General features: G+C 43.6%; 2 protein-coding genes across 2 annotated transcripts; one reads left to right on the top strand and one right to left on the bottom strand.

Annotated features, from left to right (window-relative positions):
- The first annotated feature begins 16,401 nt into the window (after positions 1 to 16,401).
- On the top strand, positions 16,402 to 18,845 carry LOC131286364 (ribonucleases P/MRP protein subunit POP1). The gene has a single exon (XM_058315311.1). The coding sequence runs from the start codon at positions 16,439 to 16,441 to the stop codon at positions 18,821 to 18,823; it is 2,385 nt and encodes a 794-aa protein (XP_058171294.1). The 5' UTR covers positions 16,402 to 16,438; the 3' UTR covers positions 18,824 to 18,845.
- Positions 18,846 to 20,115: 1,270 nt separating this feature from the next.
- On the bottom strand, positions 20,116 to 22,496 carry LOC131286011 (acyl-protein thioesterase 1). The gene is made up of 5 exons (XM_058314869.1): positions 22,241 to 22,496; positions 22,077 to 22,108; positions 21,155 to 21,542; positions 20,921 to 21,076; positions 20,116 to 20,854 (listed from the first exon to the last, which is right to left on the bottom strand). The coding sequence occupies exons 1-5, from the start codon at positions 22,289 to 22,291 to the stop codon at positions 20,822 to 20,824; spliced, it is 660 nt and encodes a 219-aa protein (XP_058170852.1). The 5' UTR covers positions 22,292 to 22,496; the 3' UTR covers positions 20,116 to 20,821.
- Positions 22,497 to 27,658: the final 5,162 nt, after the last annotated feature.

Genomic DNA, 27,658 nt, shown 5'->3' with positions numbered 1-27,658 from the left:
CTCTGAGTGCACTTGCATCTGAGCTTGCTTCAAGGTTAAGCGCGCTCAAGCGCAAAATTCCGAGAATCGTTAGCCGAATTGTTATACCAACAAGTCAACAACACTATAATTAGATAAAACAAGACAAAATGGCGTAGACAAAAAAGATGGTCTCTAACAACACAGTAAGGTCTAAACAACACTATAAATCGTTTTGAGTTCTTATGTTCACACAAACGTGGGGTGAAGTCAAGAGGGCAAGACATTAAAAAAATCCTAATCCCTAAACCCTTTCCTAATTACCGAAAGGTAAAGTTTTATGGTACTTTAAAAGAAAAGAAAAGAAATTTATTCGAATTTTGTTAGTTTTGTCATGTCATGTCATAACCATTTTATTTGGAAAATGCTATATGCTAAATGGGCATGCCATTAAGAGGGGCATGTTTAGTGTTATGCTTATGAATCTTTCACCTAGGATTCATTCAGATTGATTCATGAATCTTTGCGGATTCGAATCTTCAAAGCTTAATGAATCTTTCGAAACCTTCATGAATCTTTCATGACGCATGGCGTGGACCATGCGATCAAAACAATGGGGTGGTCCCTACCCATTTTTGGCTGATCATTTGATGAATCCCTCGACGAAAGATTCATGAATCCCTTAAACGCAGAAAGTCATTCAGATTCATGAATCTGAATCTGATTTTCACAACTCTACTTATGTTGTACCAGTTGAAAAGGTAAAATCATATAAATTTGCATATTCGCAGAAAACGTACATACAAGAGAGTAAAACAAAATTCCCCGAACCTGCTACTACTTGACCTGAACTAATTAACTCCTAAGGACTATGGCGAGGAGCTAAGATCATGCCTCTGATCGAGCGCGTGCCTTATGAACCGATTTTAATTACTGTTTGTTGCGAGATGATAGCTCATCTGGCAGATTGTACCTGCTATCATAGATGAAGGCGAAAACAGCACGTGTGCCGATGGTAATGTTGGGGGGTAAACTGCGGTAATTTTCTTCTTTCCCTACAAAACCACGAGACTACAGCTAGGAGCTTATTACAATAGATCACATCACCATTTTCTAAACGTGATCGATCACGAAAAGAATGTTAATTACCATATACGGAGTGGTTCTTTCCAGGTGACGAATTTTTACCCAACTACAATGTTAGTAAAAACTCCACGGAGGATTCAATAAGAGGAATGAAATAGAAAAGCCAGAAGCTGGTGCTAAATGCTAAACGTAAATGGCTCAACAGTCAGTTCACCGCATGGCTTGCAAATTGCAAATGTAATCTTTGCTTACAGAAACGGTTCAGAGCTTGATAAACCATGATCAGTTGCTGCAATTTCAACAAACCGTAGAAGCAGATGCTCCTAACCTAGGTTTGTCTTGGTTCGCTTACAGTAGATTGCAAGTTTGCCAACTGTACCATTGCACTTTTCACACTGATAGGAACGGATCAAGAGCGAAATGGAATCCAATGCTGATTAACACGTACTCGGTTCGCTAAACACAACGTCCTAGGTCTTTGTCCATACGCCCTCGATTGCTTCACAACCGAACCAGTTACTCAGCCTATCCGGAACAGTTAGTTGGCAGGCAAAGTCCACCGCAGAAGTCTGGGTTATCTAGTACCGGACGAGTGGCAAAATAGACGAGTTGAGATATTGGCAGCTTGGGTCAGACGAACTGGTCCCTACGATAGCTGCCGTTGTTATCGCCACGACCTAAATACACAACCACTGAACATTCTTCTCCAGTTCCTGAACAATGTCTCACTGTGGCCTAGGTTGTGCTTTATTTTTATTTACCCAACCATAATGTGTACACTCGGCGTCTTCGTTCTGTCGACGCGACGCAGGAGCATGCCAAGCATGCCGCACCCGATCAGTCCACGCCACCACCAATGGTGACTAATTGCGTTGCACTGATGTGCCGATATTGCATGATCGGAAGAATGCCTCTACGACGCGACGCGCGGGAACGATTTGATTAGCATTTTATTGAACGACGATAATTGAATTGAATTGTTCAATTAGTTCGAACGCTTCACGCAAATTTCCACCTCGCCAAGCGTGGTTTTGCTCGTTCCGGAGCAACAGGTCGCTTTGGTAGTACGCTTTCGAACCAGCAGCTTGCTCACGGCGCGCCTCTGGATGCGACATAACGTGTTCGAGAAGGAACACCAGGCAGAAGTGTCTACCGAAGGACGCCAACACACGCTAGGTACGCTAAATGATGGCGAGTGTCGTAGATATCGGGTGTCGGATTACTAATAGACTGGGTTGATGTGTTATCGATTCGATCGAAACCGATCATTCGTTTCCGATTCACTCATTTTTATTTAGAGGATCGCCGATGGAAAACGAAATTCTTAGAAACGTAAATCACTATCCGATGCATATTCTGTTGACGAACAGGAGCAGACCTCCAGCACGACTGGACTAACGTAGACTTTGGAACTACATTCAATAAGAAGTGATTCATGTATTAGTATAATGTTCGCGCTTTGCAAATGTTGGTTGTACGAAAGATTTCGAAGAAACTCTGTGACATCACTGTGAATCATAAGCGTTTGCAGTGTTTCGGAAGAAACAAACAACAGCAAATCAACAAACAATGAAAGAAGTGAAAAGAAATGGTACTCAATTTGCAAAGAAACAGTTACATGTGCAAACATCTTTCTCCACCCTTAAAAATTCTGTGGACTTTGCAAACTAATCTGATACCGTACGAACTGAGTTTTATGGACTATTTCAAGTTTGATAGCGTGAATACACGTCCACATTTTAATCCGCATCTAAAACCTAAAAGAAATATAAAAAATGAAGGACAACGGCAAACAAGAAAAAACAGTCCCATGTCTATATCTCGTTTTGAAGCAAAAAAAGAATAACTATCCCGGTCGAAAAAAAAAATTAAAAAAGTAAAGAGTAAAGCAACAGAAAAGAAACAAAACATGGTTGGAGCTTTTTATTACGCAAATTCACACCATGTGTTTCTTCAAACCGGCAATTGCGTCACACGTTGGATGAAAGATGAAACATCCAGATTGTATTCCTCACCTGAAAGTCGGTGCCTAAAAGTGAACGAAGGAAACTTCATAACTTCTTTTCGCCCTTGGCCAACCGCTGGCTTCTAGTCAAACTAACGAACACGAATCACGAAGCATTTGCAAACAGGATGCCAAAGTTCAGTCGAGGCAATTCACACAGTTTCGACTGCATTCGGTCGAGTCGCGTCAGAAGTCGAACCATAACTGGATGAACGTATCGTAAAAAAAGTGAATTGTCCTTTTCCGACGAAGTGAGTCCATTTTCTAGGGCAATTTTCTGGGAGACACACGGTCGCGATAAGTTCTAACGTGTGTAGTTGTTTGCGTATGGATCGATAGAGATTATATACCGAGGCTTTCGCTAAATCGTTCTGTTTCCCTTCGACGAGAAAGGAACTAGGCCGAGGTGCAATGGAAACTATTACATAACACTGACGCTGAAGAGACGAACTTGAACGACTGACGAATCTATTTACAATTAACATTCAGTGAATTGTTTGTCGAACAACTCGTCAAGGAAAGATAGCTCTAGATTGCACCGAGCGAGTAGATAAGGATCTCTTCACACAATGGCCCTCGAGGGGATGATTCACAAAGACTGTTCTATCAATAAGAGTCTGCCAAACAGACAAAGTGAACTTCCAGCGGTTTCCATTTCTTACGGTCCGGTGTGTCAGCCGCTCGGGTGTTGATTAGAATACGACGATCGACCTCTGACCCGAGCTCGCTGGTCCATAGACAGTCGTAGGGTCGCATGAACGCACACCCGGATCTAGCGGACCGTCGGTGGTACGGTGCAGAACTCCGCGTCGTGGCGTGATTGCCATGGCCAAGTTCAGTTCAGCGAGCAGCCTAGTAACAGGGGCAAGGTTTTGGTGTCTGCCCGTGTGCCTGAGTCCGTATTAGTGCACCTACTGTCCGCTCCTAACCATTCTGCGGGCCCTTTGCAGCAGGTAAATGTTCACAAAGAACTCTCTACTGCCTGTGGTATTTAAATTCTCTTTATGAGACATGTTTATACTAAAGTAAGAATAAAGAAATTCAACCGCAATTGACTATACTTAGGTATTCTAGTATTCTGAGAGTTGATAGCGTACTTTTCCTTACACATAAACTTGTCTAAACTTTTTAAAATCAACCTTCAAAGGCTACAAAGCAGAAGTCGCTACAAACAACGCAGAAGTCGTAAATCATAGCATACTCTTCCATGGATACCGACTGTAGGACGCAGGTTCTGTGAATTTTACTTCTGAAAAACAATGCTAACCCGATTGAATTACAAATGCATTAAAAATGTATTCACCCGACGCACGCAACATTCGTGTTCTGGTCGGATGCGAACGTGCGAACGTCGGTTTGTGACGTGCAACCAGCATGGATGTTGGACTGGAAATCGATAGCTTCCGTATGGAGTACCGTACAGCACACGACCGCCGGAACGTGTCGGTTGCATAATGCTGACGCTCGCGCTGTCACGATGGTCGAGGCCTTTTCTTATTTCGTAGAACGAGCTCGTTTGAGTTTGTTTATCTGTTTCACGGCGAAACGACACTATCAATGTTGTGGAATCTGCAGCATGCATCGAGTTTTCCCGACCTCCCAAGTGCCGCACTGACACGGGGAAGAACCATCATACAAAGCCGGGAGCCGGAAAGGGCAAAACGTGGTGTCGAACGTGAGAATGTTTTGCAAACACATCATTGATACTTTCGCCAGACAGTTCACGTCCTTCAGCAGTGGACTTTCGACCTGCTCGTTGTTTCGATGCTGAAATGGAGCATCGAGTCTTCGGAAGTCTTACATGTAAGAATAGTGATTTGTAATAAACTACTCCAGATAGATCCTAACCTAACGCTAATTGCACTCAGATCCACACGTGCCATTCCGCGCAAGGTTCCTCTGCTAACCCTTCTATTATAGCACAGAACACCCTGTCAGCACCTAGTTCGAATTATTTATGGGGCAAAGGGCACCCTACGGTATGGTCAATTACTCTCCTCATATGGGAAGGAGAACAAACCTTCCGTCCCGCTGACCTGTTATCCTAGGAAGATAAACAAAAACCAGTTATGTTAACCTAACCTACAATTTCGGACATGTAATGTGAAATACTTCGATAAGCTACGGTGGACATCATCATCGCCGTCAAGGTTGTGACTGTATGATCGGTGTGTCAACTTTACGTATGGTCAACCTCGACCAGCATTAGCCACTCCAGCTATCTCTGGACATCAGAGAACCTGAACCAGAGTGATAACAATTAGCCGCGCACGGGTTAGAACTGTTGCCTGCCATTATCTCAGTGGACACGGACGCGGATACCCAACCGCGGAGGTCTCTTTAATTACTGATCTCTGTGAGGGGAACGCTGGCGCATAGCATGTGCGTGGGCAGTTGCACGTGCGTTTGGCAAACTGCAAGAGTTTGCACCTCCCGCTTCCGTTGCACCGTGGCCAAGACCAGAACAACCGAAGGGTTCCGCACCAGGGTCGTGTTCGCACACAGCCTGGCCCACTCGAACGTCAATTGCGGAAGAAGGTGTGCGTCGAGGCGCACTGTGCGGTCACCAGAATGACCTTACACACTGCGCTGCGTGCGCCTGGGCGACAGCTCTATCGGCAAACGCTTGGAGGGAGTTTAATTAAAGTTAACTGTTCGGTAAATAGTGCCGTGCGTCGGCAGGGCTTGAATGCTGACTTCTGGGCAGCTGATGCCGTTGTCTTTAACTAGCTGCACACACCCAACGTGGACGGTGCAGCTATGCAGGGTGGTGATGTTTGTCTGTTTGCTTTCTTCCGTGCCACGAAGGCACACGGCACCAGGTGCATCCGGAAGTCGGTTTGGAAAGCTTTATTTACTGTGCCGCTAATCAATAGTTTGCTCTTCTGGCAAATAATAATAACCACTAGATTCAATGTCAAACGAACAAATATTTAAATCTAGAATTCCATACGAGTATCGAGAACTAGACAAAGCGCAAACTTGTCACAAAATTCACAGAGCTTTGATGCCAACATTGGTTTCATGTTTGCTAACGTTTCCGATGTATTTTTAATTGAAATAAAAAAATTAATTAAAAATAAAGTTTTAACACGCGTTGCTTAATTGAGGTGATATTTATAACGGCATTTTTCTACTCGCACAATTTGTTTGCAGATCTTAAGCGTTACACTAAAGCGATAAGCAACTATTCTAGTTTTCGTCTTTGTGTTTTCGCAATTCATGTAAACATTGGAGGTATGATTAGGAACATATGCATTTTCTTTTTAAATTTGGTACGCTGGTATCTGAAAGTTTGTATAAATGTTGAAAAAAATGAACTTTCAAGAGTTCTGAGATTTGAATGAGATTTTGCTCTTTTCAAACATCAATGGTGAAATAATTGCTCGTACAGTGACCGGCAGGGAAAAGTGCCCACTTCGAATTTTGTTGATTTTCGCTCAATAATTTTTTCTCAATCCAACTAAATATACTGCAAGTATTTTTCGTATATTGATTTACATATTTCACATAAAATCCACTAATGAGTAAGCGAAAACAAACATATTTTGATTTTGAGAAAAAAAAATTAAAAAAAAGAATCTAAAAAAACTGTGACAAGAAAAAGTGCCCACTTTTAAAATTAGAGCTTTGCATAAACTTTTCCATTGAGGGCTAACCAATTTATTGCGTTTTAATATTTTTAAGGTTTGTTAGCACCATTTCTGATATTTATACATGTATGATCACGTGTTTAATTCATATTTGGTTGTATATATACAATTTGTTAATATCAGGTTTTGGTATCTCATTAATTTGAGAGTTACAAGAAATTCCCTTGCATAAAATATGTTTTATGACACTCATTTACATTGAAGTAATTCATTCAAAGCACGAAATCCACAAGGCAGCGGTAGGAAAAATCACAATGAAATTTTAAACGTAGGCAGATCGCCCTGGTAGGGGAGACATGTGCAAAACAGATGCACGCATGGACACTAAGATCATTCGTGAAATCAAAAAAATCCAAAAGTAACTGTCAGAGAGGTCATGGAAACACTTCACTCATCAGTTTTCGAAAGAACTATCCGTCGTCGGCTTGTTGCATACGGGTTACAGAGCATACTTGCTAGGAGGCTTCTTTATATGGGCATGACCAATAAGGCCAAGCGTCTTAAGCTTGCTGAGGAACATGCTGCTATGCCGCCAGAGTACTGGAAAACGGTTCTGTGGTCTAACCAATCAAAATTTGAACTTTTTAATCGAAGATGACATGAACGTATACAGCGCAGATCGGAGAAGGCAATGCTGCAAGTTCGCCACATCCAGGGCACAGTATGCCATGAAGGAGGCAATATGGTGGTCTGGTGTTGTTTTTCGTCCAGTAGAGTGGGGAGCCTTGGGAACATTAACGGTGTTAAAACTGCAGATTACAACATAAACATAAACATCCTGCAACAAAATCTGGAGATTTCACAGATCCTGACGGGCCTTGAAGAGAAGTTCGTTCTCCCGGCGGGGGCAAGTTCCACGCAGCCCGGCGGGGCCAAGTTCGACATACTGCCAAGAAGACGAAGTCTTTCTTCCCGTCTTGTCGGACAAAACTGTTGAAATGGCCTCCTCAGAGCCCGGTGATTAAGAATTTGTGGGCAGTTCTCGATGCCAGGGTGGACAAAACTGATGTATCGAATAAAAACGACAATTTTGAAGCTCTAATGCGCGCTTGAGAAGAATAAAATCCCCAAAAACTAAAAATCCTAGTAGAAAACATGCCAAAGCGCCTTCAGCAGGTTCTAAAAGCTAAAAGAGAACACATAAAATATCAAAATGCATTTATTATTTCTTATTTTTATGTATAATAATAAATAACTGAAGTGGGCACTTTTTCTTGTCACGGTTTTTTTAGATTTTTTTTTTTATTATTTTTTTCTCAAAATCAAAATATGTTTGTTTTCGCTTTCTCATTAGTGGATCTTATATGAAATATGTAAATCAATATACGAAAAATACTTGCAGTATATTTAAATGGATTAAGAAAAAAATATTGAGCGAAAATCAACAAAATTCGAAGTGGGCACTTTTTCCTGCCGGTCACTGTACATCTAAAAAGTGAAAGCATACTTAATTTAATGACTCACCACGCCGAGATACGGACTTTGGGGCTACGGAGTGACCACAAAACTTACTACCAAAAACCTGATGCTAATTAAACTAATTAAATTGCTGACTTGAGACGCCTTACGGAGGACTCCCCCAACGATAAAAAGGAATGTACAATAAACACAGAAAGGCATAATTAAACTACAATTGCGTCAACACATGGCACACAAAATGGCACGGGGTTGTCACCAAAGTTGAGCTATTAACAAAATAAAGTGTAGAATAATGTGTGGGTACACGTAAAGGTCAGACCGTATTGCATGGAAGTGCAAAAGTTCCCGACAGCAAAAAACAAGCATAAATGTATCAGTACTCTCGTTATCAACGCCTGAACGCCTCCAACCCAGCGAGCTGTTAAATAACAGTCCGTGATAAGTACGCGCAAAAGAAATTTGCCCACACCAAATCATGAAGAGGGTGTTACAGCAGCAAATGGAGTGCAATGAGATTGCAAAGTGCAACGAGATAACGATTTATAAACGGATTGAAAGTATTGTGTGCAATTTAAATGTGTCGATAACAATACGCGGAAGGGCTTAGCGAACTGTTGTTCTGAGTCACTGTGGTAAAACTAATAAAATATCTAGTTTCTCTTAAAATCTAAATTTTGGAATGACATTTAAAGAAAGAAGACAGAAGAATGTATAACAACACTACTGGCTGTGAAAATCCTGATTGTTTAGCTATCAAATATTTTTGTTGCTACAATACTTCGAAACCATCTTCAGAAAAAATAAAGGAAGTCGATAACGAAAATGAATAATTCGCCATTTTATAATATGCTCAATTTGGGACGTTGGCTTGGCTTCACCGGATGCCCTGATTTGTGCCTTTTGCTCAAATGCAGTTTAGGTTTACGAATCCTACACCTTTCAGGACAGCTTACGAACAGAAATTATTTCTAACTGCCCAGGAACTTGTTTAACACGAACTGGAACCATCCAGACTAAAGAAATGCAAACGGTTTGTTCTGAGTATTTTGAGAGAATGGTGTTGGTTTTTTCTGCAAACAACCGGTTCTTCTATATTGCGAGAATGTTACTATGGGCGAAGATTTTTTATGAGCAAAGAAGGATACCATAATATTGCGAAATTGACCTTTTGAAGGATAAAAAGTTGCTCAGATAAGAGTTTCTGAGCTGTCCGCTGAAGAGCAGAGAGATTTATTGTTCGTCCAAACTGAAAATTTACAACGTCCCTCGGATGTCAGTGGGATTTATCATTCTATTATTGAAGAAACCTTGAACTAGCACCACTCCAACCTAACGCACTTGGAACAACGTTTCATCACCGTGGCCACGAAACGGCTAACATGCATCGGGCCGGTTTTCTTGCAAGTTGCAAGTGCAAGTGCAGCACGGTTGCATTGATTGCGCAATGATCGAAGGGTGTAGTAAAATAAATCGCTTCCTTCCATTTTTGCCGTCAGCTGTTGCTTCTTTTTTTTCCTGAAGTAAAAAACATACTCCTCCTCCAGCGCCTCGTAGAGGTTAGGAAAGCTTACCTTTCATTCGTGCCATCGAAACGGAACCGGCCCGTCGGAAGGCGGCTGATGAAACGCAAGTGCAGGCGCCGGTGGAAGGCGCCAAATTATTGCACTTTCTGCACATCACGCTCTAATTGCAGCGTTCTCGAACTTCATATGGCTATTTCTTTTTGGTTTTGCTTTCGTTAGAAGAGCTTGACGGTTTGCCTAACCTGTGATAAGTTCGAGCTTGTTTTATTGCGCTTTTATTGCACATACTTAGACTTACTAAGACATTCAGAAGAAATGCACCCGAAAGACATGCGTTTGTGCAAGTACGTTACACAGGCGCAATTAGGTCATCACAGTAAGCGCACACGCGGAAACACCTGTCACTAACGCACGACACCATAATGGATGCACCTCGCACTAACGACTCATAATTATGGGTCCTTCCGGTGTGGAGTCATCTGCCACTTCTCATTCCCAATCCATTTCGGAGAGAACCAAATCAAAACGACCGCGTGACATCCCCCCTTTGGGAGATTGTCAGCGAATCTTTCTACTATTTCGAAAACTTTTTCGAAGCACAATGGAAAGAAACAAAACCACAACGGGTCGCCACACTACAGCCGAGGCATTGAAATTAATTTCCTCTGACACCATCGAGTAGCAAAACGAAACAACCGGCGGTCAACGATTTTTCTGCAATCAAGCTTCCTCTCCGGGTGGTAGCAAAAAGGTAAAAATGACTTTTGTTTTTAACCCTGCCTCCAAAGTCGTCGATGCAATCTTACATCGTGTGCAGGTGCAGTGGTGCCATTAGAGTGGCAATATGGATGGTTTGTAGAGGCAGGTGCCGCAGATCTTGAAGCAATCGAATGAGATTGGAGTCATTTTTATTTTTCTTGGCTTTGCTTTCCTCCACCGCTGTGGTTTAGGCTGCCCGCTGTTTGGTAGTGGATAACCTTGCTGGAATATGGAATTTGCGAAAAAAAAAGAAAATTAACTGGTTTTGTGGTTTTAAAAACGGCGAGACCTGAGGGATATAAACAAACCGAGGGATGGAAATAGTAGTAGGCCGGTTTGAGAGCAATGTACGTTAGAGTTCGAATTCGAACATATACAAAATGACCGTTACACCCATCAAACGCACAGCAAATCATAAAAAAAGCAATTGATTTCTTGCAACTACTTTTCTGTTTCTCATTCTGTTTCTCTTTCTCTTATTGCTATCAATCATTTACGTCCAAGTCTCAAGACCTTGGCCCTTCCTTGGCAAAGGCAAAGGTTACCGAGCGGCGATGCAAACGGCATCGGTATGTTTTCATTTCAATTACGTTTCCACAATGGAACCATCATAAGCCGACCGACCGTTGTTCCGAAACGGCCGAAGGTTAGTGGGGTGCACTAGTAGGTGCTTCGAGTAAGTGCCATTCTTCAGCATTCAAACAGCTCGTTGCCTGTTGTTTGCTGGGCGGTTTAAGTTGAGTTTCAATTCCCCAACGCCACACACGAGGCGTTTCTCTTTCACGATACATCCGACAGCATTCTCAAAATACATGATTTTATGTTTTCGTCATAGTTTATAATAAAAATTCTTAAACTCTTCTTGTTCATAATGAACTTTTTGAAAATAAAACTCAAATTTCTAATAAGTCCTTTCTAAGTCACAAGATCTCTTGAGAGCACAAGTGTTCGAGGTAGATTTTGGAAAACACCAACCTACCCAATGGTGCCAAGGACATCTAGAACACCTCAGGCATTCAGCCAGGCTGCGTACCGTTCGCTTGCATCGAAGAATCACTTCTGAGGCACACGCATTGCTCCAAAACTCCGGTGAAGGGATCTCTCCACGCTGCTGAATGGAGTTCTTCATGGCCGCCACAGTTGATGATGCGGTGAGAAAAATGCTTTGGCGGCACCAGATGACGATGACCAAACAACCAGAGATATCTCCAGCATAGCTTCCGACGCCGGTACCACTACTACTCAGCTCCTCAGTAGCTCTACAACCGACCGACATGCACCGGACCGGAAAGGAAACGGCATATGAGTAGCCTTTTCAAGTACGACCAGATCTCGGCGCGCAGTTCGTTCGATGGAATTATGGCGGTTAAGGCAATGTAAATTTAAGCCCGTGCTAGAACGGGACGGTAGGCAAAAGTCGCGTCACTGCCGCTATCGCATATGTAATTCAATGTAACGGCATCATGCGTAGACCGGGTGATTCGAACGCGTGACGATCTTTTGCCTCTGGCGGATGATCATCGTGCGACCGTTCGAGACAGAAACGTGCCCACTTTGAACCAGTTCTTTGCTTGGTTCGATGATATACATTTATTCTTGTTCAAACAAATCAAACTTTTAAGCAACTTTAACGCCGCAGGTTCCACATTGTAACTCACTTGAACTGGCATACGTCAAATTCTTTAAAGACGGCAAATACTCGACCTTGTTTACTACGCTGTTTCGCTACCCTTCAGTGATAATTTAACCAGTCATTCTGCCCCTTTTAGTTAGTCACAAGCCTTTTGTACCAGACATGTTTACCATCTTCTACATTTCCTACCGGTGGTCGCAAATGCTCGTGCTAAGACACACCTAAGCGCATTTAAAGCACGCGTGTTAATAGTGTACCAACTCCCATCGGCTTTCAACCACTGCGCGATGACCTTTTCCTCAACTACGAGACCTCCTTCCGCCGGCCCAGGCGGAAGAGATTTTACTTTCAAATGGCAAACTTCTGACCGCTATACACTGTCACGTCAGAACCGGACGAGTCCGACTTCGTCCATCCTTCCAAAACCGTTCCGGACGGTCAACATTAGACAAGTGTTGAAGTGGGGGAGCTTACGGATAGGTGGACCCAGACGGGGAATTAATTTACAAACCGCAAAGGTAATACAGACTGCGTTGAGGTTAGTCGGGCCGTATCGTCGATTATTTAGTTTAACAAACCAAATGTTAATTTATGCTGGTTTAAATTTAAGAACTCGAGAGAATTATATCTCACATGGAAATACTGAGATTCGTGTCATTTGCAACTATTTTAACAATTGATTATCCTTAGACTGCGGAAAGCTGTAGCATCGGGTAAAATATGCAGCATTGGAAACGAAGCGGTTGTCTAATCAATATTCAGGGATTTCGTTGACGACTGCAGGCTGGATTCAAACCAGCGCACATATCATTCCACGCGAGTTGAAGTAATTTATAATTGCATATGTTTTGTTCCATCTTTGCTTCAATCGATGCACACCTCCAAGCGGGATTTTTCACTACTCCGGCTGTATCCCGCAGTGCAGAATCGATTTCCATAAAATAAGTAGCACCTGGTGCTCGTTTAGAGCGATATAGCAAAATCCCGATCGATCTCTGATACGGCATATGATCAGTGTAGGGGCATTTGTTTGGTAATTGTTCTACCGGAGGGAAAGTCCATCATCAGTCGACTGAAAAACTTTTTATGTGAATAAAGTACCTACAAGTGAGCGATCAGATATTTAAAGGCTTATAGAACGAAATGTGGAAAACTTATCCTGCTTACCTTCGTATAAAATTTCAAACGGATCGTTAAATGCTAACCACAGCTTCCTCTATCGAGTTTCTTCGTGGAACAAGATCTACCAAGAACTTTTTTCCCGCAATTGACCGCACGATATCACTGCGTTTTATAAATCATTTCTTAACTTCACGCGCGCTTCGGACCACGTGTAACTTCAAGATGTTAATCTAAAAAAAAAGAACAATAAAACATGAGTGGGCATTCAAAGATAACAAAAACAATCAAAATCAGCACTTTCACTTCGCAACAAAAACAGTACATTGAATGCGAGTTATCCGTGGCAGATTTTTGTTTCACGTTTTCAGTGCGTGCCTTTCCGGTTCCGCAATGTGTGTCACAAGTGGCAAAAAGCACAAACGAATAAAAAGTTTCCAAAAATATGGCATTGGAACAATTTCATTCCACAAACACAGACACACACACACCTCAACCGGGGAATTATAAAGCAACTAGAATAGGAGGTTGTGCTTGCCACGATGCTTTGCGCTCCGGTGCTTTCGGTAATTGATTTGTTTTTGAAAGTTCAAGATCACTTTCGCGCAATTAATTTACAGTTCCTTCGTTGCTCTCTGCCACCCAATTGCGCTTCTGGAACATTCATTCGAAAGCCGAATCGTACCGGACTCCAGATGTTTCATAGCAAGCTGTGGATTTTACTTTTCGCTTCCGTCAACATAAACTTCTTGATGTGGTTAACGCCGTGCGGAAACGCTCGTTGAAGTTGTTTTAATCTTTTGGGTTTTAGGTACGCGGCAAGGGCTGAGGTTGAAAAAGAAATAAATAGGGCACGGTGCGCACGTGCGTGTGTGTGTCGCATCGAAAACGGTACGCACTTTGAACCAAACGCGAACGAAAAGTGAAAGAACCGGAACGCACTTTTTCCTACAAAACCAGCAGCTGATAGAACCATCGAGCGTTATCGCAGTAAAGTCGCAACTAAACTACGAAGAGCTGAAGTGTAAACAAACAGTTGCTAATCAAACACGAAAGCGCCACACACCAAATTCCACTGTTAGATCTCCGCGTTACAGCACAAAACGACCAGCGCATGCACTCGTTGTTGCCGCTGCTGCTGCACGGACTGAACCGAACGGGTCGAGAACCAAAACAAAACTGCCGATCAGCAGCAACAGCAGCAGGAACGTGCGTTCCGTTGAACCGCGCGTCATATATGCACTCACACACTGCCAGACGTGTGCGCGCGGTCGATCGCGCGTGCTTCATAATTTGATGTGGAGGATCATGACAGAATCCCGATCCGCGAGTCTACATAGCGGGTCTTGAATTGATCTGGCCGCGAGATAGGAGAAATTGTGGTAGTGTATGGAGGACTAATGGCCGCACCATGAAAGACTGTCGTGTTCTAGATCATTTGCGAAGAAGCATAATTTAATTTCGCAGCTCGTGCTCGGCCACGCGACATCTTTACCGTGAGATTTATGTTACCAAACAGCTGCATCCGCTAAATCACTCCTCCGTTCTTGTCTCCTTCTAAAGATGTGTTATAAAATTAATTTCTGATCTTTTCATTTCGCACCACCCCGGAACGTTATGCGCTTGCAACACTATGACGCATCCCAGACAGCCGGACCACCGGAAGTGCTAGCCGACTAAAATACGCTAACGAAAACACTGCCATTAAAATCCGTTTGAACAATAATCAACGGGATCGCGCGTTACGATGGGATCAGCTAGCACGAGGCGCAAGCGACGACCATGTTCGTCCATAAACAGCGCGATGATCACTTCCTCCGCAGGCACATCCCAGGCAACTGCAGTTCCACCGGGGAGGCGGTTCAGGGAGCAGTAGTGCCACCGTGCGGTTGATGGATAACATGCACATGTGGTCAGTGCATTTGCGCGCATGCACTATATTTCAGCGGCACAGGGAGAGACGAGCGTCTTCCACAAAGAGTTCTCGTTGTGCATGCTGATGAAAAGACGAACCGCAGTTGCGACTCTGAGTGTAGTTCATCGTTCGCAGGTCATTGGACTAGTTTTCTGCACGGATCGCAACGTGATGGGCCATGCGCAGGGTGGATTCTATTTTGATTTGATCATCTCGATTTGGTCACACTTTTCTGAGCTTAGTCTAAACCGCTGTTTAAACTTGCCTGGAATTCCCGGTGGCGGGAACGGGAAAAAGTAGCCCAGATTCGACAAAATATCCAGCGGGAACGAGCTTATTCGTCCGATCTGTCAAAGTGAAGCTTTGTTTACGTTTTAGTTTGTTTACGTGATCTAAATTGGCGGCAGGTAAAAGTGGAATTGTGAGTCATTATCAAATATAAAGTTTATGAATGGTGTTGTTGAGTTCCTCCTCCAAAATTTTGCGTCGAAGACTACTCGCATTTTGGTTTCTCTCCAACAACATCGGCCGCATCCATATACGTTGCCCATACCGACGTTGTTGTAGCAAGCGAATGAAACTTTTCATGAAACGTTTCAATTAAGCAAATGCGTCCGTTCCCGCCGGGTCGTAGTTTCGCGTTTTTTAAACATAGCGGGAACGAAATCCGTTTTTTTCATATGGAGTTTCCCGTCGTCCAGCGGGATTCCCGCTGGACGGCGGGAATATTCGTGCGAATACCGCTGTGTCTAGCCGTCGCTTAACGTTTACCGACTGGTTGTGTAGCTAAACAAAATAAGTGTTTTATCGTGCTTTGAACTGGGATGTACATTCATATTAATTTCCAGGAAAAAGGATAAAAACTATGGTGTATAGCATGGTTAAGATCTATGTGGATTGTCCGAGCAGCGAAGAGTATGTGACAAGAATAACCTAGACGCATACGATCGGGTCCAAACGTCCTTTCCATCTCAGTAGTATTTTTTTTAATTTCGTAACGGAAAATGATAATTTGGTTCAAAATTTCGAACATTTCGTTCGAATTTTCGGTATTCTGTTGCCGTGCGCCTGAATGTATGCATACTGCCCACCACCCACTGCCTGTTTGTTTACATTTTTCAAGACAACGTGCTTCTGACAGTTCTCAAAGTAAACGTGCAAGAACCAAAGCAATTTGGTTCGTGTGTTTCTTTCGGTTAAAATAAAGCAGATTTTTCATCATATTACAAATACGCGACAGTGAAATAGAGTACCACCATGGATGAGCCCAACAAGCCGTACGATGCCGCCATCGGGGGACACATTGAACTCAAGCATAGGGTCGATCCCATCGCCTTCTCCGAGGAACGCAAAGCGGAAATTTGTCAGATGATCCAGGACATGACCATCAAGACGCACCAGCGAAAACTAGTGCACCAGTCGATGCCGCTCCACATGCGCCGCCGTGCTGCGACGCACAGTGTGAGGCGGCTGCCGCGAAGATTCCGCGCCGTGCACAATGCCCAGTTCAGCAAGAGCGGCGTGCCGGAGAAGAAGAAGCGACCGTCGCGCAAATTCCGCCGGAAGGCAAACTATCTGCAGCGGGAGTACGAGCGTCGCAAGCGCACGTCCGTGTGGCTGGAGACGCACGTTTGGCATGCGAGACGGTTCCACATGGTGCACCGATGGGGCTACAAAGTCGCCCACCGACCGTGCAATAAATTCTACCGTGCGGCGTATCGCGCAACCGCCCGCCATTGCCTAGTGCACGATCTGTCCTACGAGGGATGCATTGAGATTCGGGGCGACGAAGCGACACTAAAGGAGGGCTTCCGGAGGATGTGCAGCGAGAAGGTTGGCCTAACGCTGGTGGCGAAATCGTTCACCGCGGGCAATCGGGCCGGTTTCGTGTGGCTGTACGAGGACGGTGCCTATCCTTACCGTTGCCTCGGCAGAGTGCGGTTTTTGTGGCGTTGTGCCGAAGACCAAACAGCCGATGACCGACGTACTGTTTGGATCTTTGCACATCCAACGTTCTATCGGAAATTGGTTATCCAGCTCGTCAACATTTTCAAGCTCACCAACGCAGAACGCGAGACCGGCTCGGACCCGCAGGACATTACGCAGAACCCTTTCAGCATCCGGTTTCCACGGTACACCGCGACCGAGGGAAACGTTGAGGTGATCGAGCTCAAAGATACCATCAATCGGTTCTTTCTAACTGGTCCCCTCTCACAGGCAATTATTTCGAAGGTGTTAAAAGTTTACAGTAAACCGGAGAAGGATGGACACGCCACCAAAAACTGGTTCACAAAATATTCTAAGAAAACCAAATCCGAGTGCAAAAGTATTCTTGAACAGCAAGCGACCTACTGGGAGGCCATTAAAGACCTCACCTCACCGGGTGAGTTAAGCCCCGGTGAGGTGCTCGCGTTGCTTGTCGAAGACCCACGGATTAATCGGCCGAAGAAACGCACGAAAGCGCTGCCAGTAAAAGTCCCTGAGCGGTACAATTTTACCGTCGAACAGGAACCGGCTACCCGGGGACCAATGTGTAGCATCTCCCCGCTGTGGGACGAAACAATCCGGAATCGAGTGACGAGCGAGATGAAAACGATGCACGAACTGAACCAAATCCGTGCCGCCGAAACGCTCGTCCCCGGCGAACGGTGTGTGTCGGAAAAGTGGCTTCAGCCCGTGCCGGTGCTTCTGCTACAAACCCCCGGCTCACAGGATGCCAATTACAAGCGGCTCGGTTATGGGTCCGGGTGGGAACTGTTGGTACCGGCCGGGTACGGTCTTCCGATGTGGCACTCGCTCGTATTGTGGGGAGCAAAAGCGGCCGGTCAGGTCGAACTTGACATGCTTGCCCTCGAATCGGGCCAGGACCGATGTGGCGTTCCCGATACGGAGCTCGGGCGGGCCGAAGCGGATAGGATCCACGCGGAAGCAGTTCGCCGGTACTTCAACCTACCGAACAACAAGCGCATCAACTACACGAAGCTCGCTATCGCGTCCCCCTTCCGTTGTCCTTGGGCTCAGCTCGTCCAGGAGTGGGGCAACAACCGCTTCCCCTCCACCAACTCGTCCGAGGGCCAGTTTTTCGTCCTGCGCGATCAAGATGTGTTGGGTAAGCTCAAGCACGCATTCCAACGGAAGGTTAACGTCTCTTCCATTGGACTTGCACCAAACACGCTCGTCCCGCTTTTACTCACGCTAAAAGCCCGCGGTAATCCGGGCGATAATGCCCTCATCTGCCTACCGAAACGGGAGGATTTACGGGCGAACAAAGTGAATCGCACCGTCAACCGCCGTGACGCAGTGTACACCGAACCACTGCGGACCGATCCAAATGCCCAGCAGCGGAAAACGCTTCGTACGGAACATTTGCGAACACTCAAACGGCTGCGTAGTCGGCGGGTGCGCGAAAAGAAGCGCAAGCAACGAGCCACTCCTGGTGCGTTGGTGCGTATCGCTAAGGCCAGCAATCGGACGCTGGTGGAGGAACAGTTGCGGCGAATGGCGGACCTGTGGATACCGGCCCGACCGGACACGGTACGCAATCAGTGCTCCCGTGAGTGCTTCGGGTACGTGACGCAGTGTAGCTTCAGTCTTTCGGAGGGCAATGTGACCGGCATAGGGTACGTGACGGCCAAAGGATTTGAAAAGTTGTTTAAAATTTGCAGCAAAGGTACGCCGAAGGTGCTGGTACGTGGGATCAAGTCGAGAAACTATCGGTTTGCCAGCATCCGCCTATTAACGCAATGGTCCTAAAAGAATCGTTGAAGGGAAGGAAGTATGAAAATTAAATTGGTTTATCCTACAAGAACTAAGCCTACCTTGATTGAATATCGTTGATAAGATGAACTAAAAATGTATCGAAATAGAAACATTTGAAGAAATTTACATCAAATTGCTTTGTTTACTTGTTGAAGGGCCATGGTGGGTTGCTTTGATCCAATTTGTCGTCATTTGCTAAGATTATTCAAAAGCAGGGAAATACAAATAAGCACGCCACGATGGATAGAGATGATGGTAAAATTCTCATCGTACAAGAAGACCGCATACATTAAGGAAGTCTCGAGGGTGGAGGCTTTTTTTAACCTAAAATATATTGTTTAAATCTCTTGTGGTGTATCCACGACCAAATTACATTATGCTGCTAGAGTTCTATTAATTCGTACAGTTTCGCTTTCGTCCGCCCGGTAGCCTCTCGTCATCTCTGATTGCTGTGTGTCGTCTTTCAATGCCGTCTTTAAAGCATTTTTGTTCTCAATTGTCCGTTCCGCTGCACGTCTGCTGCCACTTCCTACTGCAATAGGTTTGTGTTATACATGACAAACGTTTAAGCTTTTCGCGCACTTTAGGATAAATGTCGAGAGAATTAACTGCATGTAAGTCTCACTGGAAAGTTTGATTCAATGCACTTCCCCACTTCTCTCGCTAGCTTTTAAATGATTGCATAGAATGTATTGTTTTGTGATTATTCCTATTGATAATATTCAGTGTCTCCAAACCCTAGATGTAACGCTCGTGCGGGAAACAAGCTGGACGTTGCATCAACTCTGCTCGTCTGCGGAATGCTGGCCAGCTAGAACCTCGATTTCCTAAAACAAACTATCGGCCGCATTATGATGGCGCAGGTAAACCTAAGAGCAGGGGCAAAGGAACCTGTAGCCCTAACCATTCATAGCGCTACACTGATTTAGGTATTGCTCTCATTTGCTGCAATTGTCTTTGTAATGGATTTGCATTTTATTAGGGTCTTTATCGGGGTGGTTTGTGGTAAAGGAAGGTACACGATGAGACGTTATGCTGGCATTAACACGATTAGATAGAAGAAGATTGTTCAAGTTTCTACGCAAAACCGATGAAACGGAACGATTAATCGATAGGATAGATATTAAGTATTCGATAGGGTAGAGTAAAGTAGAGTACAAAAGTCAAAAAGGAGTCTACGAAAGAGAGAAAAAAGCCTGTAACCCAATAAAAGCTCAAGCAACCAAGAAAATAGAGCTTGGCTTATAGAAATAAGGAACGCTTTAGGAAAGTAAGAAAGGGTGAAAAGAATGGAAACCAATATCGCTTACGGAACATTAAATAAGAACATGTGACTTTTGTTTATCGAACTGGCTTGCTTAGCAGCCTTTATCAGCAACATTCTTCAGTGGTGAGCGGTTTGGCTCGATTGCTTGAACTAAATAAAAAGTTTGACTTTGTTTACTCTAGATTATCTCTATGTCATACCTTGCACCTACGTTTGCTCTAGGTATCGTTAAGTTTGCATTTAAATTTCACTTGATTTGAATACTTTTGTGTTAAATATACTTTTTTATCGTTCCTCTCAGTTTTCACGCATTTTTTTCGCTTGTTCGATTGAATTGCTGTGTGATCGGTTTAATTATGGTTGTTCTATATAAGTATCGTCCTCAACGTGCTAACAGTGTCCGGTTGTCAAGACAACAATCTGGTGTTCATTTATCGTTTGGCATTTTCTCCGGACGAATGGGGTGAAGTGGAAAAACGTATGCATCCGGACATTGTCTCAGTTTCTGTATTGCGTTGCATAGTCCATTAGTTATGTGATACTGTTTTTTTTTTAAACTCAGCAGCGTGGTCGAATCTTTTTGCAATGTTTGATAAAACTCTTTTTGATGAAGAGGGATTAATACTAAAGGAAAGAACGGAGAAAAACCACCAACGAATGTTTCATCCAACACTTTACATACGATTTGGTGCACGGTGGTCGGTGAGCAAAGTGGCGGGAACTATTCATTGATTAGGAACATGATCTGCAATGAATTTCTGCACGAATAGAAAAAAAGGAAAATTTAGCAAAGTTTGTATGATTGCTGTTGCAATCCGTTTTACCTTCATATCACTAAGTTCTGCGTCGCAGGAGCTATGTCCTAGTCCCTGGTACGTCTGGAAGTGAGAGTTCTTCATGAAGGACTTGAGCACGCTGGATGATAATTGACCAAACTTGTAAAATACGATCGGATCACAGTCTCCATGGCACTGAAGGATCTGCGATAAGAGAAGAGTAAAAATAATGTAGTTCGGCCCTAAGCATCGTGCAGTTGAAGACGGAGCAGATATACTTACCGGTACCGTATCCGGACACTTTCGCGTACCGGGAAAGCTCTTGTGCAGTGGCAGCCAGCAGGACAGGGCCATCACACCGGCGAGCGGTTCGGCGAACGTAAGACCCGCGTACAGGGCCAATGCACCACCCTGCGAAAAACCTCCCAGCATGATTCTGTTCGAGGCGATACCGGCATCCATTTCACTCCTGATCAGATCGTGCACGGACCGGGTCGCCCGCTTGATGCCTTCCTCGTCCTCCGGGTCACTGATGGAGATCGACTTTAGATCGAACCAGGAGTTAAGCCGGAACCCGCCGTTCATCGTAACCGGCATGGTCGGGGCGGTTGGGCAGATCACCTTCATGTCGCGCGTTCGTAGCGCTCCCATGGATGTGGCCCAGCCATGGCTGCAATGGACGGAGAAATTGATTAAATTAATGCATGATTCTTTTTAAATATGCTGCCAACGAAACTGCCCAATCGAAACAGACACATCTCCCTCGGTGGCACTTATTTTCCCACCACAACAACAATCACAGAAAAAAAAAACAGGGTAAGTCCGGCTTGAACGTGGACGTAAAGTAGGTGACGATGAAATTACATAATTAAATCAATGTGTCCACGTACGGCGTGAAGCCTTTTAGAAAACGCGCGTGGTAGGCAGGCAGCTTCGAAAATCCTCTAAATATCGAACCTGTAAAATGAAGGTCATTCGGTTCGATGGACCTTTGAGGTGGACATGAGGCAGTAAAAGCCTGCCAATGGGACCGGCGCGGTGGGAAATTGATTTTTCCATGCCTCACACTATGTCACTGCTCTGCTCCATGCTGTTAGTGCAGGCAGGCGACAAAGAAATCCCCGATGACGTTGAAGCCACGATGGGCATGATGCTTTTCTTTTCACTTCTTTTCTAATTTTTCCAGTTTTTTTTATATACATACCCAGTATCGCCGAGTCCGTGTAGAAAGATTAGCTGCAAGTAAGGAGAGATAAGCAGAGAATAAACTATCACAACATCGGTCGGTCAGAGCGCAGTTTGGAGGCACTATTTGCCGCACCAGATGGACCCGGAACTTGAGGTATAGTCGTCTATCGGGCCACTTACCGTTGATGTATGCTTAGCTACAGATGGAATGATAACAGGTGCAGCAGCCATCCTTCTGTGTTATTTGGGGCAGCAGATTAGTGTTGATAGATCGAAGAAAAACGCCGTTTCCGAGCACTAGATCGTATTGGCTCTATCAAGCTCTCCTTTTGACTCTATCACTGAACTGGATCACCACTGTACAGAAATGTTTTGCTAAGGATGTTAGCGATTTTGCAGTTCTGTTACACGGGAAAAGAAACACGGCGCACGATTTTCCAAGTGTCCCGATTTAGTGTTGGCAGGAAGATTTGAAGATTCGATCCCTAGAGGGATTCCAAAGATTCGAATCCCATTTGACGGATTCCAAAGATTCGAATCCCATCTGACAGATTCTAAAGATTTGAATCCCATTTGACGGATTCTAACGATTTGATTCGATTAGGATTCGAATCAGATTTGATAGGTTTGGGACTCGATTTGATTCGATTCTGACTTGTTCCTAAACTGTTTGAATCGACTCACAATGATTTGAGTCGAATTAGTCACATAAATAGTCGATCTAGAGATTTCCTGACTAGTCGATCTAAAGAGAGAAAAATTCCAGGAACCTATTTTTTACGAAGAAATACAGTAGAATGTCCATTATCCGAGTTGTTCTACCCAACCAAACCCATTTCATCAGGACCAGACCATTTTTACCGAATTCTGAATCGGATTCTGGGGATTCAGATTAGGATAAACAATTTCCAGACCGACATTGATTTGTTTACATGATGATGATGCTGATGATGATGATGATGATAATGATGATGATGAGTCCCACCGCCTACCCCTACATAGGTTTGAGAGGGACGAAAGTATCTTGCGATACTAAATATAAATCATCAAACGAGAGGGGGCATTGGGGTAATACTCTCCAGAACAATCGCATCCAACTCTGCTCCATTCATACAACGGTCGCCATCGATTGCACAAGGGGATACATCTTAGATTTCCCAACTAGCAAAAGGAGACCACTTTCCGGAGTAGGGCAGGTATTTTCGCACAGATTTGGTTAACACCGCCAGCTATTAATGGGTGATAGTGTGGAGCATTCCACCAGTACTACTTAAAGGACCTCATCATGTTCCTTCCATATAACGTGCCCGAGCAATCACCTTGAAAGGTAAATCGCCGAGTCTCCCAAGGTTAACGGGGCACCACTTTCCGGAGTGTAAGATGATATTTCTGCTCTGTTTGTAGTTCCCCCCGCCAATTACCATTGGTTGATAATGTGGTGCCACTATCAAGAACAGAAAGGGACCCAACTGCAGCGATATGTGTAGATACTATTAGTTCTTTTCGTACAGCCATTACCACCAATTGTCCTCATTTACGCGCGCGTGTTTGTTTGTTTTGAGACTATGTAGACTCATTCATTCTATTAAGTTAAATAAGATAATAAAATAAAAAGTCCCTGTTCATTTTTTACTCGTCATCATCATAATCGAAGACCATGTTGACAAATGCAATACCACGGGCTCAAAAACTACAACATTTACTAAATACATTACAAGCACAGCGTCAGACTACCCGCTTTGCGTATACGGCGCATAGGCGTTTGAACTCCCTAAGATTTCACGCTTGTTTAATCTCTCTCGGCATCCTGTTGTACCATTGTACTCCTTTGCAAAACAACAAATTTCGGGCGTTTCCAGACAGATAGCCGGGAAGTCTTGGCTCACCGGTATTAGGAGTGTGAGTCCTAACTACTATCCTTTCCCCCCAATTACGCTGTTACCAGGCGTTTCAAAATTTTGTACACAAAGACCACAGTTCCAAAGGAACACTATCCACTGCTTGGACTGTTCCGACTGTTTCTTGGATTGGGATTCGGATTTGGGGATTTGGTTTACCCATCACTACGAACGAAGCTGCGCACCAAACTTTGTGCAACAAGCTTCAAAAATCAACTAATTTCTCAATAACTTTTTAGTGGCTTGGCCAATTTTAGCGCCAGACCTCTCAAATGAAAGGTCTTTTAAAGACTGATAACTCTGTGCAACAAAAACTCTTCCGCAATTCTTAGTTTAAGAAATTCTGAGGCGTAGGTGCAGAAACCTTGGTAGGTATTTTCTGCTGAAATAACTAATTTGTTAATAACTTTACAATAGCTGAACCGATTTGTACATGTGACCCCTTAAATGAAAGGTCTGTTCAAGACACACCGCTTTGTCTTACAATAGATCCATTCATATTTTCTAGTTTTTGAGAAAACTAATTGTGTGGAAAAGAGACAGCACTCTATCGGGAACAAGGTTGATAAACCTCGATTACTGAAACGCAAAAAATTGCCAAATTGTTAATAACTATTGATTCTTTCAACCGATTTTCACGATTGACCCCTTAAATGAAAGGTCTTTTTAAGACGCGCATTTGTGTTGAAGGTAGATGTTACCGTACTTTCTTGTTTTTGATAAAACCCGCTCCTGGGAAGTTTTCGCCTAAGGGGGCGAAAAGGTAAATCAGGTTGGTTGGCAAATTAGGTTAAAAAAGCCAATTCTCGCATAACTTGTTGGTTCCTTGACCGATTTCCATAAATGACCCCTCAAACGAAAGGTCTTTGCAAGACGCGTAATTTTGTCTCAAGGAACATATTACATTTTATCCATCTTTTCTAGTTATTCTACCAGAAAAGAGGAAATTTCCTCTCGCGCACTGTGTTGCACATGCGCGGGCCCCCCTTATTTCTCAAAACTATAACAAACTCTCTTTTTCGGTAGACCTAGCGCAGTCCGCTCGCTTCGCTCGCTGCGGGCGTGCCGCCGTTTCCAAATCATTTCTTCGGCTAAACTCATTGTTTCATGCTGTCCATCATGTGTGGTATAGTTTACTTACTAGTAACTTAACATGTAAAAGTATATTAACCCGCATTCAACCTCCACTGCGTGATTAGTTTAAACCGTTATGGTCTTTAAAGCGAACCGTTAGCGTTCAAAAATTCGAAACGAATGCATGTGTCGCGCTTTGCATAGCTTCAGGCGCTAAATGTGAACCAGTAGGAAGAGGAGAATCTAGCCCGGGGCCTCATTTACTCTTTTACCAACACATCATATGAAAAATCGGCATTAGATGAGCATTAGATGATATGACGGATTGGGATTCGGATTCGAAGATCCGGATCTCAGAATGGATTTGAATCGAAAGATTCGAATCCTTGTAGGGATTCAGTTTTCCCATCACTATACCGATTTCTGGACGTCTGAAACTGACAGCAGTGTTGCCTGAAAAACCAAAACACTTTTCTTGTAACCAAGGTCTTTAACCTAAGCAAGATTCAAACACCTTTGTCGCAATTTGAAATAACGGTTGGAAAAGTTGATAGGAAAAGTTAATACATTTTTGAACAATGAAATGTATTTTTTAAATAAACAAGTGAAGTGCTCTGATATATCCCATTTTATCGTATATACCTTTTAGAGGTTTAAAATTAAATGAATTAAATCGATTACTAAATTAACTACATATTTTTATAGTAGTCCGAAAATGTTAGCACAAAGAGTTGAACCAGCCAACAAAACAAAAATTGCGTGACAAATCAAAAGAACTGTTCTTTCGGATAGTAAATAAAACATGCAAACGTTTTGTCATATCGTTGATAGGTTTACTTAAAATGTCCACTTCTGTGTAGTGATATCTTTTTCCATCAATGTAACTTATGCTTCCCAGTGGACCACCGGACCTGTGGAATGTCCGACGTAGGTCACTAGGAAACTGCTAAGTATATTTGTATGTCTGCAAGTACGTACGAATCATACGAAACCGCAGAGTTTTGCTACAGCTTATGAACTTCTACCAAACACGAACTAAACAAAAAAAAACCGATTCTTTAATGATGTCTCACCTATCAGGTGCAGCACGTTTGCGGAATCATTAAATCGGTACCGTTTATGAAACTGGGTTGAAATAATTCTCGCTAATTATACTACACTGAAATCGTTTAGGGAATATTGTCTCCAGGGAGCCACACAACGCTTCCCTGACTTGAGGGGGCGATGGAAGAAAAGAAGCCACAACTCGCGTTGTGGATCGCACGCTACGGATCGTATCTAGCGTCAACGAGCGTCTCAAGTGTGGGTTCTGTTGAGGAACTTTGTTTTAGTTGTTCAATAATTTTTACCAATACACTATGCACGCCCCTTATTCGTCGTTTGCGCTATGTAATAGTGTTTAATGCTTGATTGCCACATGCGCTGCGCGTCGTAGGGCTACCGAGTCCGTACGACACCGTTGTCTAGCGTTTAGAGACAAAAGTCACACAAATGTTCCACAAACTTAACTCCTCTGTATCCGATCAATACGAACATTACCGGATATTCGCATGCACTGTCCTGTGCAATTACCAGTTCGTAAATTGTTTAAAAGCTGCAAGAACTATCGAACGGAACACTGGTTTTATAAGTTGCTCAATTTGATTAAAAACTAATAATCTTTGCACATTTTACAACGGTATCGGTACACGGATGCAGTTTGATATCTTAACCATCCACAAACTCACTCCTCTATCATTGCACCAATTAGCAACTACTGATCGCTGGATGTACGTTATCACATAATGCTATTATTTTTGTTTTATTTTGCCCTTTCCCGATTGCTGTTTCTTTTTCTTTCCTTTTAAATTCATTGCACCTTTGATTCTTGCCATCCGAAGCCCCTTCTATCTGAGCCTAACCATTAATATCATCGAATAAAGATCATACCTGTAGACGCCGGAGCGGGTATGGAACACATATTCAAACGGAACACTACATTTATCACAATCAGATCAGAGAAAATATGTTGCTTATTAAATAGCATAGTTCTGCGAAAATTTCAAGTAAACGCGCTTAAAGTAACCACATCGATGTGCATCCTAGCCTGCTAGATTACCTTTTTTAAATAGTAAACAGTATAGAAAGAGTCGCTTCAAAAAAGAGAGAAATTCGTGCCCTCTAATTCCTGTACGAGCCGTCGTATTGTCCGAAGCTTTATCCGATATCGTTACGTGCGTTCTACTTCAGCAAAACTAATCCATCGATAATCTACTGCTGGACTCGTGGTGGATGGCATTCGGTTGAAAATCAAACCGATACCATAACCCTTCCAAACCCTCACACCTTTGTTGACTTGCCAAAAAACCGGGACGCTTCCCAAATCGGTTGAACTGGTGCTATTCGTACTATAAATAGTTCTACTATCGTAACGGTTAAATATATTTCATTCTTTTCTACCTCCTTTCTTTTTTAGCTTGTGAAAATATGTTGATCGATAAAACGTACATGAGTCGTTTTAGAAAATATATCCCTCTCTTTGCGTTTGTGGTTAGGTATGTATCAATGTAAGAATATATATATAGCATTTTCTCTTTCCATTTCCGGTTCCGTTCAATAGTGTCCCTTCCGGTCGGTCGTGTACGGC

The sequence above is a fragment of the Anopheles ziemanni genome, chromosome 3 (genome assembly GCF_943734765.1).
Source record: "Anopheles ziemanni chromosome 3, idAnoZiCoDA_A2_x.2, whole genome shotgun sequence".
NCBI lineage: Eukaryota > Metazoa > Arthropoda > Insecta > Diptera > Culicidae > Anopheles > Anopheles ziemanni.
Note: the sequence above shows the minus strand (reverse complement) of the source record. Positions and strands in the feature narration are given on the sequence as shown.